We start from the raw sequence: 12,819 nt of genomic DNA, 5'->3' as shown, positions 1-12,819 counted from the left end.
AAATCACTTGAAGGGAATCAGCAAATGTTTTATTCTATTTGCTTTTTCTTTTCTTCTTCTTTTTTTTTTTAAAGCTCAGCTTTCTGAAGTCCTGATCTGTTTGATTCACTGAGAGGTAATGTGACCTGACAAAAGACTATAGGCTATGATGTCAAAGAAACCTTGAATTCCAACTTTTCTACTTATTTCTTGTTATCTTGGCCAAATTTTTTGACCTTGCCAAGCATTAATTTCTTCATCTCTAAAGTGGAGATAATACCCATCTTGCAAGGTTACTATGAGAATTAAAGACAAAGTGCATAAAAAGTCTGGGCATAATGCCAAGCCCATGACAGCTGCCATTTACTGAGCACGGTGCCTAGCCCAGGCACTCAAAATCAGCAGCTATTATTAGTTATACATATTTAATCTTTCCCAGTCTTGAGTTCTTGTTCCTTTCAAGGCAGATCTACTGTCCCCCTTTGTTCTTTTCTAAGTTTCTCTTGGCAACTATGTGGTTTCACTTCTGATGTTTGCTGCCCTTTGAAAACCTCAAAAAAACCTCTGGTATAGTAAAGTGTAATGGCAGCAGGCACACTATAAAGCATTTTCATATACATTATCTCCTTTAATGTGAAATTCACTAGAGACACTGAAGTTTGTCTTTTTTAAGAATGAAGTGTGCAATTCCTATGTAAAGGTACAAAAGTGTACATACATCCTACAGAATTACAGGAGTATGCCTTCAAGATACTGTTTTTAATACTGTTTAAATTTCAGATTTTTGGATTCTCCCTTAAAAATTTAATTATCTGATATAAACAGAGCTGCATTTCAACATTCTAATAATGACTAATGGACACTGTTAATCTCATAGAGCTTCAGGTAACCCATTCTCAAGCTTTTGTCTATTATCCAGAAGAAATACTCAGATTTAAATCTTCTCTATAAAGAATTCTGAAACAAAAACTACTGTATTTACAAATGTCTAAGAATAAGAATGCACAAAACTAGAGTTGATGCAAAACCATATTTGTTTTTTACATTAATTTAAATAAAGTCTTACCAAATATGGGCTAGCACGACAGAAGGTAAACCTGTCTTCAGGAAGATTTCACGGACTTCCAATCCAGACACAAATCCATCCATGTCTTTATCAGTTCTCAGGAAGATTTCATCATATTTAGCTTTTTCTGCAGGGGATACAACCCACTACAGGAAAAAATATATATATATAGCATTTCTGCCAAAATGAAACAAACTTTGAAGTGTCACTCTTTCAACCCATGACAGTATCTGTCACAAATTCTGAGCAATTCTACCCCACTAACTACAGCAACAGTGTATCACTTCCATCACACCCCAATGGAAATGCTGTGGTGAAGAGAAAACTACAGAAGCAAAATATAGGTCACTTGGGATTACGCTTACAGATACTTATTTTGCTTTTTTTCTTTTACATAACAACTAAATTCAAGCAGAGTTAACTCTTGACTTATGAATGACCACATTAATATGGGTAACTGGGAGAGTCTGTATAAACAAAATATACAGATAATTCTCAATCTCTATTTTTAATAGTTTCACTCAGCATTCTTAACTGTAGCTGAACTGGCTGATTTGCATATCCCGTCATTACTTTTCGTTACTCAACCTGACAAGAAGCAGGTTGGAGCGACAAAAAGACTTGGATGATCCAAAATTTGATAATTTGATCCTGCAAAATCAAGAGTTAACTAGAGATTAAACAAACAAAAACACCTATTAACTATGCTGGGGCAAGCATGCCAGATTAGCACGGAGTATCTTCTATCTCCAACTCTAATTCCAGGTAGATCAAGGCAAAGCCAATGAAACATCCATATGACCTAAGGAAAGCCAAATGGAGGACGATTATTTGTTTTCTCTAGGACATTACATTATACAGGTTTAATCAGAGGGAGCTCTAAACGTTTGATCCCTTTGATTGCTCCTTCTATCTTCAACAAGCAATCAACTGTTAAATGCCATGCACTTTGTTTAAAAAAAAAAAAGTCCTTTAACACTGATAAATCTATACCTGTCTTAACGGTGCTTTGGTAGGTAAAATGCCTACAGGTGGTAAGGAGTGGTAAGGTTCCTTGGCTGATGCTGAAGAGGGGATCAACCGCATAGAGCCTGATATACTGACCGTTTTTCTCTTAGAAGGTGGCACCAAGGCTGGAGGCAAGGACATTGGCACAGGTTCTTTCTCCAATGCACAGTATACCAAAAACATGGCCTTCAAAATAAATGAGCCAGGGTCATATATATTAAAATCACTTAACAACATTCACCCATTGAATTGATTATTTTTCAACAACAAAGCATCTTCAAGCTGTCTCAAATCCTTTTTTTAAGAAATTAGGCTGGGAAGGAAAGGAGGAGGAAGAGGGGAGAGATAAAAGGAAGGAAGGAGAAAGGGAAATAAATCAAAGCTAAGCAACTTTCAGGAAGATATCCTGAATAGCCAAAACTCAGACACACACACCCTTCAATTAAAGTTCTTGCAATGTCAAAAGCAAACAACCTGGGAAAAAAGTATTTGCAAAGAAAGAGCTAATCTCCCTTATATATAAAAAAATTCCTAGAAATTAACAGAAAAAAAACAAAATCCAATAAGAAAATGAGCAAAGAGTATGAACGGATATTTTACAGAAAAGTAAATACTATGAATGATCCATTCTTTAAAACACACAAATATACGCTCATTTTCACTCACAAGAAAATTACAAGTTAAAACTATACTGAAATACCATTTTCTACCTAAGTGGTAAAAATGCAAAGTTTCACAACATACTCTGTTAGCTAGATTGGAGAGGCACTCTCATACACTGCCAGTGGGAGCTCAAACTGGTACCAAGCCTACAAAGGGCAAAGTGACAACATCTACTAAATTTATTTACTGCCCCTTTGGCTCAGCAACTCCAAATCTGGGAATCTATCCTCAGACTTACCTGTCTACATAGGAAATGCAGTATGAAAAAGCTTAACTACAGAATTGTTTGCATCAGCACCCAAGTGCTCATCAACAGAAGACTGGTTAAAAAATTACAGTACATCTATACAATGAAATAGTATGAAATACTATGAAACAACAACAACCAAAAGCCCACAGGAAACATTGTGTATCATAACTGTGCTGGTACCTTCACACCTTCACAGGTATATACAATTCTCAAAACCCATTAAATTATATACATAAACTGAATATAGTTCACTGTATGTAAATTAGTCCTCAATAAAGCTGACCAGGAGAAAGAAAAGAATCAGTGCTCTCTATGTGAAAAGATATTCAAGACACATTGCGAAACACGATAAAAGTATAGTACTGAACAGTGTGTATAACAGTGTATAGTATGTGTTATCCTTTGTGGCTGGGGATAATAATTATTCACATGTGTTTATATTTGCACTAAGAAATTCCAGAAGGATAAACAAGAAACTAAGAAAAGTAGTTAGTTGGTTTTGGAGTAGGTATAAACGGAGAAGTTGAGGGCAAGGTTGGAAGTGAGATTTTTTTCCACTGAATATCTTCCTATGTTGTACTGATTTCTAAACCAAGAGAATGTATTACCTATTAAAAATTATTTTACATTATTAAGTACATAAAGCACTTGCACAAAGTGGGACAACCTGTATATAAACTGTCCCAGGATATACCCTCCATCTTAAAGAATTCAAGGCACCTTCAAGACTTTCAAAAGAAAAAAGTTTCCATGACTATCTTCAAGCATATAAAATTACACAAGGCAACCTGGAACCTCCAGAAAGATTCCAACAGCAACTGGGAAGAAGCTTGAGTGTTTCTTCTTAATATTTTTTTCTTCTGTTGAAAATGATAATTCTCCCCAAAAAGAAGTTTGCTTCTAATTCTAAATTAAGTTTTGTGGGGCCTTCAAGTCAATATTTATTGAGCACCTAATAGAACAACGACCTATGATTTCTGAGATTACTAATATCATTTTACAGATGAAGAAACTGAGGCTCAGAGATGCTAAGTAACTTTCGCACTCTATTTTTAAGAAATGATAAAGTAGGGTTCAAACCAAGATCTTCTGGCTAGAAAACTCTTGTTTTTTCCAGATTTGATCAGCTTTATTAGGAGTGCACATGTAATTTTACACCACCATGCTCTTCCCTACAAGCAATAAAACTAACCTTTAACCCATTGGTACCCAAATTTAGCAGGCATCAGAATTACCTGGACAGCTTGATAAAGCACAGATTTCTGGGCCCTGGTCCCAGAATTCTAGAATCAGTAAGTCTGGAGATGGGATAGAGAATCTGAATTTCTAACAAGTTCCCAGGTGATGCTAATGCTGTCTGTCCTGGGACCACATTTAATCATTTGACCCAAATCAAGAATTCTCCTCTCCCCATTCACTAGTCAACTTGAAGAATCTTTTTTAGAAACACATAAACTTTCCATCTCCAAAAGATTAAAAGTCCAGAAGGAAAACAATCTGGCTAACACATACTTTCAACCAAATTCACAACATATGTAATATTATTATATTGGCACTGATCTAAAAGAAGTGACTAACATGCACATTAAAGGTCAGCACTCCTCTTGCTGGAGGTGGGAGTCATTTCCTGGAAAAGTGGACACCAGAAGCAAAAAAGCAATGTCAGCCATCTGCTGCCAACAGACAACACATTTTTTCAAAGTTAAAACAACACATTAATTTCATGTTGACTTGAAAATAGTTTTCCTGACAAAACTGAAGCCAAAAATTTTTCCACCAACACAACAGAATAAGTGAACAGTATACTGCTAGGTTGTGATTTTGTTTGTTTTCTTATTATATTGAACTTTATCCTAATCAAAGTCTGCCACTGAAACACATACAGCAACTAAATCAAATGATGCACCTAATCACCAAAACAAAAAAAAGAAAAAAAAATCTGGCTGGCAACTTGTTCTAGAAAATGGATTTATACCGCTAGAGAGAGACACACACTTAACAGGAAGCACTTAGAGTATCTTCTTGATGATTTCAAAGTAAAACCATCAAAAATGAACCTGAGTTTATTCAGGGATAGCAGAGAAAGAGGGGATTTAGTTTCACTGTTGCAGTCAATTACCAGTAGCTACTTACTTTCTTTGATTTTTTTTGTCATCCTCTATGCTTTTTAGGGAGTATTTCTTAAATTTTAGTGGTCATCAGAATCACATGGAGGTTTGTTAAAACGCAGATGTTTCGACCCTACCCCAGAGGTTGTGATTGAGTTGGTCAGGGCAAGACCTGATAACGCCCATTTCTAAGAAGTTCTCTGGTGATGCTGATGCTGCTGATGGGAGACCGTACTTTGAGAACTAGTATTTTAGGAGTCTCCTTAGGAGTTTTATTTGCTCATTTGTCTACTTAATTATTTGAATTTCCAGTTATAATTTCTTAAAATAGCAATCCGGGATGAAAGTATCAGACGTTTCTTGTGTTTTGCAAGTAATACAAGTTTCTTTCATCAATTTAGTTCAACAAAACATTCATTGAGAAATTTCGAGCCACCAGGCACTGTGCTAGGCACTAGAACTACGAAGTGAAAAGATTTCTCACTTTTACAACCCCATAAAAGTAGCAAACATATAAAAAGTTAATTTCAATACAACGTAAACAGGTTAATATTAGACAAGTACAGGTCCTTTATAAATCTCCAAATGCCAAAAACTCTTCACACAATAAGGACCCAACAAATGCTACTGACAAAAATTTAGACCACTTTCAGTCTAAGAATTTACCTGACAGAAAAACTTTAGGCTTAGTTAAGAACGTAAAAACCAATAGATAGATATGAAGACTGAATACAAAGTAAAAAGGGCATAAGACTAGCTCTCCAAAGAATAGAGTAGGAAAAGGGAGGGAAAAGTACCTTTATAGTGGAGAAACCTAACCAAGTGATCAAGGTCAATACCACCAGTGCTGGCACATCATGTACCCCCTGATAAACGTGATGAGCTAGTCATTTCACACACATGGTATTTTTTCCAAAAGCCTATACCCCCAGTCTAATCACAAGAAAAACATCAGACCAACCTAGATTGGGAGACATTCTACAGGATACCTAGCTAGTACTCCTAAATAATGCCAAGGTCATAGAAAAACAAGGCAAGACAGAAACTATCACAGACCAGAGAGACTGAGGAGACACAGCAATTAAATACAATGTGGTAGCCTAGACTGGATCCTGGGACAGAAAGGAAAAACTGGTGAAACCCAAATAAAGTCTGGAGAGTTTAATTAACAGTAATGTACTAATGTTGGTTTTTCAGTTTTAACAAATGTACCATAGTAATGTAATATGGTAACAATGGGGGAAAGTGGGTGAGGGGTACTGAGGAACTCTGCATTATCTCTGCAACTTTATTGTAAATATAAAACCATTCCAAAATTTAAAGCTTACTTGAAAACAAAACAAAACAAAAAAACTATGATCTCAAAGACCCATGTTCAGCCCTGGCTCTGCTACTAACTGCCCTGCTTAGAGGAACTACTTTATAGGATCTTGCCCAATTCCAAAAATATATGAAAAAGCATGAGCATAAGCTCATTTACCAAATAGTAAATTACTAGATTTAGACGCCTTCCCTTTAAGTTTAAAAGCAGTAGTTTCAGCCTCAATAAAACAAAGAACTAGTTCACAGAACAGGACTGCAAACTTGTGGAATTCATCCCAACAAAAGAAAAAATAAACTTTAACATGATTATTAGTCACTTCTCTTGGATCAATACCAATACTATAATTTTATATATATTTTGAATTTTCAAAATGACATCAGCGGAAAATCTAGCCCTTGTGCAAAAGCTAATGCCCTGTCAGAGACTTTCTGCTAAGCTAAATGAGTCAGAAGTAAAACTCAGGAAGATATATTTCCACTACCCTTATACTCTAGTCATATAATTCACCAATAAGCAAACAGAATACTGGTGATAGAGACATTTAAAAATCCACATTCAAGGACATAGAAATTATTTTTAAAACCCATTTTATTATTGTGTGTGTACATACACACACACCCTTCTCAAAAGCCATTTTAGTTGTGGCCAGAACACCCAAGGCATGCCAAGGCCTGACCTTTACAAATTCACCTAAAAAAACCCTCAAAGATATTCTACACTCTGGATTTTTAATTAATCCACTAAGCTTCAGAGAATATGAAAAAGTATTTACATTTGAAAAGAAACAAGGACCATTCATTAAAGGTTCACATGGCAACAGAAGTTACACAAGTTAGAATCTCTCACTTCATTTATTCCAATTAAAAAAACAAACCAACCAAAAATTCCGTTTATGCTATAAAAGGAAAGAAAGAAACTGGTTAAAAATTTTAAAGGTAAGTCTCGAACATAAAGATTCAGGTTCATTCAAGTTTTGGTTCATTAGTAAAATAAGAAGTTACTGTAAAAAAAAAAATCCATATTGTAATTCAACAAACCAAGTAGAATCTTTCATTAACTTCATTTTTATTTGTTCCCACTTAAAAAATAAATATAGAGCAGATATGGGGTCTTTAAAACCAACAAAAAGTACCATTTAACCCAAAAAGAAAAGGGTAAGAATTTTAGAGCTAAGTCTTGAAAATAAATATTCTCATGTTCAATCCAGTTTTAATTAGTAAAATAAGATATGAAAAAAATCTCTGTTATACTTCAACAAACCAGAAAACTGGCAGAGTATAAACTGCCATAGTTCAAAAGAACTGATCATATGAATAAGTACATTAACTTTACATTTCATTATTTAGGAAAATAATTAAAATGCAGGGTTATTCCACTATTGAAAGAGTATTTTAAAAATTACTTCAATTTTCAAAGAAGAGTAAAATCAACTATTAAAATTCAGTTTTCAAAAATACTGATGCTTGTAAATAAAGATAAAAATCATGACTTACAGTTTAAGTTACAATGGCTATGTTGTAGTAATTATAATTTTTAAAAATAGCATGGACTATGTTGCCCCATTCATGAAAGTTAAAAGATGGAAAAAGATATACCAGGCAAATTCTACCCAAAAGAATGCTAGTGAGACTATTAATATTGCTAAAACTACACAGAAAATCCTAGAACCAAAGAACCAAATTAACTAAAATCTAGAATTTTAGTGACAAAAAAATGTTCTAAAATCTTGAGAGGTTGGAAGGTAAAGGGGAAAGAAAAGAACTGAAAATAACCTAAGGGTCTCATTTTACTGGAGCAAGGGTTAACAATCTTGTTTTCAAATACTGGAGAAATAAGTATGATAAGTACAGGGAAAAGTGTGTTAACCATTAATGGAACAGACATAGAATTTCCACATTAATAAGGGGGGAAAAGATGAATGAATCACAATTTGACAACCAGTAACAATAAGGAACTAAAAAAAAAAAAAAAGAAAATAATAATGTAAAATAAATAGATACGGTATGGGGAATAAAGTCAATATATGTGTCATTTTTTTTTAAAAAACAAAAACTGTCAAATTACGGAAAAAATTAAAAGACAGTAATGTGCCATTTTCAAGAGATACATTTTAGGGGCCAGCCCGGTGGCGCAGTGGTTAAGTGTGCACGTTCTGCTTCAGCGGCCTGGGGTTTACCAGTTCGGATCCCAGGTGCGGACATGGCATCACTTGGCAAGCCATGCTGTGGCAGACGTCCCACATATAAAGTAGAGGGAGATGGGCACAGATGTTAGCTCAGGGCCAATCTTCCTCAGCAAAAAGAGGAGGATTGGCAGCAGTTAGCTCAGGGCTAATCTTCCTCAAAAAAAAAAAAAAAGATACATTTTAAACATAAGAACTATCAGGTAATCCAAATAAAAAGAGAGCAGAAGCAGTACTAATATCATACCAAAATTAAAGGCACCAAGCCTGGTAACGTTGCAAAGAATTTCTGAAAGAACTGTACATAGAAAGAAACCAAATGTGGCAAAACAGTTAAAAATAGTAAATCTATGGGCCAGCCCCATGGCCGAGTGGTTAAGTTCCCACACTCAGCTTCGGTGGCCCAGGGTTTCCTGGTTTGGATCCTGGGCACGGACCTAGCACCACTCATCAGGCCATGCTGAGGTGGCATCCCACATGGCAGAGCCAGAAGGACCTACAACTAGAATACACAACTATGTACTGGGGGGCTTTGAGGAGAAGAAGAAGAAGGGGGAAAAAAAAGACTGGCAACAGATTTTAGCTCAGGCGCCAATCTTTTAAAAAAAGAAAAGTAAATCTAGGAGAAGGTATATGGGTGTTCACTATTTTTTTAAGTAGTAATTTCCTACAGACGTGTTGTTTATTCTTATTCTTTTAATAAAGGTTTACTTTATACTACTGTTTATCAAATGAGGATAATACTATTCTCCACCTGTACTAACAATGCTAGTACAAACACTCCTTTGAAATTTTTAATTTTTGTCTTTACAAGAAAAAAAAATGCCTCTATACCTCTCATCAATGCAAAGATTTTTGTACTAATATTCTTAAAACAAAAACCACTTTTTAGAAAGTTAATATACAGAGTTTGACAGTCTTTCAAAGCACATCATCAGCCAAATCTCTTCAATGCACCACCTTCCCTACAGCATCCCACCTTTGATACACAGCTGGGATAACTTCTGTCACCATTGTGAGGGGCATCCTCTGCCGTGTCCCAAACATCACCTACATTAAAATAAAAGACTAGGGACCTTGACCATCAACTCAGGTCACTTTAAATTTCTATTTCTGTATTTTTTTCCAAATGTGATAATATGTATTCTGCCTATTTCATTCAGCTCTTGGGATATAAACAGAATAAAATTTATGAAAGAGCAAAAAAAAAGTAACGACAAAGAGAAACAGAAAAATAATAAAATCAACATAATAGATTTACAGAAGTCTAATATCTTCTGAACAGAAACGTAAAAATAGGTCATGACCTCAGCAACAAAGAAAACCTTAACAAATGTTTTTAAGTAGATATTTTAAAGACCACATTCTCTAGTCATAATCTAATCCAGCTAAAAGTATACACCAAGTTAACAAAAACCAAACTTAATTACACTGAATTCAGGAAATATATTCCTAAATAGATGATGAAAGAAAACTAAAAATTATCTGAAAAATAGTGAAAAGAAGAATGCTTTGTACCAGTGGATCTATGGAATCCAGCTAAACCTGTGTGCAGGGAAAAATATGTCCTTTAAATGTTTTCAATATTAAAGATAATAAAGAATAAAGAGACTTAGTACTTATCATTAGAAATTAAAAAAAAAGTAAACCAAAAGAAACTAGGAAAAAATTAAAATGAAAGCTGAAAAGAATGAAATAAAAAGTCAAAACATAATAGAAAAGATAAATCCAAAACAAGGCTCTTTTAAAAGATCAATAAGCTAAACAAAATCCAATTAAATCAGGGGCTGGCCCCGTGGCTGAGTGGTTAAGTTCGCGCACCCCGCTGCAGGTGTCCCAGTGTTTCGTGGGTTCGAATCCTGGGCGCGGACATGGCACTGCTCATCAAACCACACTGAGGCAGCGTCCCACATACCACAACTAGAAGAATCCACAATGAGAAATATACAACTATGTACTGGGGGGCTTTGGAGAGAAAAAGGAAAAAATAAAATCTTTAAAAAAAAAATTAAAAAAATCCAATTAAACCAAAAACGAGAGGGAGCAAAACTACATAAGATTTGGAATGAGAAAGGAGCACAACCACAAACCCAGAAGAGATTAAAAAGAACAATGCAAATCGGTGGTAACAAGTTTCAAAGTCAAAGAAATGGACAATTCCTTAGCAAAATAAAGAGAGAAAATTTGAAGACTAATTAGCAAATAAGAGATTAAAAAGGGGATTAGACATCTACCATTCATGAGTTCACAGCAGAGTGTTATCTAACCTTTAAAGAAGAGATGAATGCAACTCTACTTGGAATTAACTATCCTGTTACTAAGGACAACAGGTCTTCAGATAATATGTCAAAACATTGTCTGCCTTCATTAATGAAGTGAAACTGAAGTGTTATTCATGTTTTCCTTTAATGAAATCAATGTGAAAACGTGGGGGTATATTTGAAGTAAAATTATTCCATAGCAGAAGCAGGTACTGAGATGTGTGGTCAAGTTGGGATACAAAAGATAATACCATTCAGCATCTTTACAGTGCATTATCCAAAGCATATATTCCTATGTACCGTAAGGTCAAATAAAATGAAGATGGCAAAAACACATTTTCTATCATCCATTTGTTTAAAAATATTTATTGACTACCTATAAATTCTAGATAAAGATATTCATACCAACAATCTTAGGGAAACATAGTGTTCCTCTAAGGATGAACTAAAACAGGAAATTTTCACTTGAGAAAACCATTAAAATGTTTAAGATTTTAGGAGTATTAGGTTACTTACAACTGCAAACTCATCTCTGTCAAGCATTCCATCATGGTCAATATCACTCAACTCCCAAACCTTTAAAAACAAAGAATTGAGAAAGATTAATGTTCTTTCATTTCATGTGCTACTTGTAAAAACCAAATATAAAAATGGAGGAAAAGTTTAGCCTAAACACTGTAATATCTATTTCTCTGAGAATTTCCATTTATACTAATCATTTTATTCTATCACTGTGATGTGCTATATTAACATTATTGTAAAAAGAAGTAATAATTCTTAATACTTTTTAAATAGAAATTCCTTTACGAAATTTTAAAGAAAATATTTTGTTCCTCTCAAGTAAGAAAACAATTATGTACACAGTACTTTAAACAACTACAGTGCTTCTTCACAAACATCACCTCATTTAAGTCATGCAACAACTCCATGTGGTACTATCAACCCTGTTTTAGACATTACTTATCCAGGATCATGCAACTATCATTACGTAAAAGAATCAGTTTTCAATGTGAGGACTTTCAACTAAGTCCATTATTGTTTTCCCTACACTACAGAATCTCTAATCAACTAAAAGAAATACCCACTGAATACTGTGTTATTAACCTTTAACCAGCTAATGTCCAGGGCTGACAAAGGAAAAATAGAATCTAAAAGATCATGGTAGATTAGGTCTAAATCTGGAGTAGTTTCCATAGCTTTAGACCACTTATAAAACTACATTAGGGCCCAGCCCCCTGGCCAAGTGGTTAAAGTCCCACACTCCACTTTGGCAGCCCATGGTTTTGCCAGCTGGGATCCTGGGTGCAGACATGGCACCACTCATCAAGCAATGCTGAGGTGGCATCCCACATAGCACAACCAGAAGGACCTCCAACTAGAATATACAACTGTGTACTGGGGGGCTTTGGGGAGAAGAAAAAGAAAAAAAAGGAAGATTGGCAACAGATGTTAGCTCAGATGCCAATCTTTAAAAAAACCTAAAAAACACTACATTAAATCCTTGGAAAAAAGATATTTAAGTCACTCAACAAAATTTTACTCAGGGCAAGAAGACAAAGTGTCCTGGTGAGAGACAGGAGTGGAGATAAACAAGTGCTTGGTCATTAAATGCCTTGAAAGAGGCTTGGACTTCAGCCTAAATGCAACGGAAAGCTACTGAGAGGGTTAGTTTTAAGTTAAAAAATAACAGGACTAAATTTCTAGTTTAGAAATTCACACTGACCACACAGTGGAGAAATGAATAGTGGGGAACAATACCAGAAAATCAATTTTAAATTAATATTTATTGAGCACCTAAGCTATATAACACTGCTCCAGTGGTACTACTACTGGTGGTTTAGTGGCAGTCATTGTGATCATCATCATGGCAGCCAGCACTCAAAGAGTATGGACCAAATGCTCTGCTAAGCACTTTACATACATTACCACATTTAATCCTTACAACCCTATAAACTGGAAAACACGCTCATTTGAAAGA

At 34.9% G+C, this 12,819-nt stretch overlaps 1 protein-coding gene across 7 annotated transcripts in view; it reads right to left on the bottom strand.

Moving 5' to 3' along the window:
* EPS15 (epidermal growth factor receptor pathway substrate 15) overlaps positions 1-12,819 on the bottom strand; it is a 129,618-nt gene that overhangs the window by 69,829 nt on the left and 46,970 nt on the right. For 5 of the 7 annotated variants that reach the window (XM_070609674.1, XM_070609676.1, XM_070609680.1 and 2 more), the window contains exons 8-10: positions 11,358-11,417; positions 2,039-2,239; positions 1,046-1,191 (exon numbers count right to left, since the gene is read on the bottom strand). In XM_070609674.1, the coding sequence (XP_070465775.1) occupies positions 1,046-1,191; positions 2,039-2,239; positions 11,358-11,417 (407 nt within the window). The remainder of the gene's footprint in view (positions 1-1,045; positions 1,192-2,038; positions 2,240-11,357; positions 11,418-12,819) is intronic. The other 2 variants (XM_070609675.1, XM_070609677.1) reach the window with 1 other exon arrangement.

This window comes from Equus przewalskii, chromosome 2 (genome assembly GCF_037783145.1).
Source record: "Equus przewalskii isolate Varuska chromosome 2, EquPr2, whole genome shotgun sequence".
NCBI classification, from domain to species: Eukaryota; Metazoa; Chordata; class Mammalia; order Perissodactyla; family Equidae; genus Equus; species Equus przewalskii.
The sequence above is the reverse complement of the archived record's forward strand: the minus strand, read 5'-3'. Positions and strand labels throughout refer to the sequence as shown.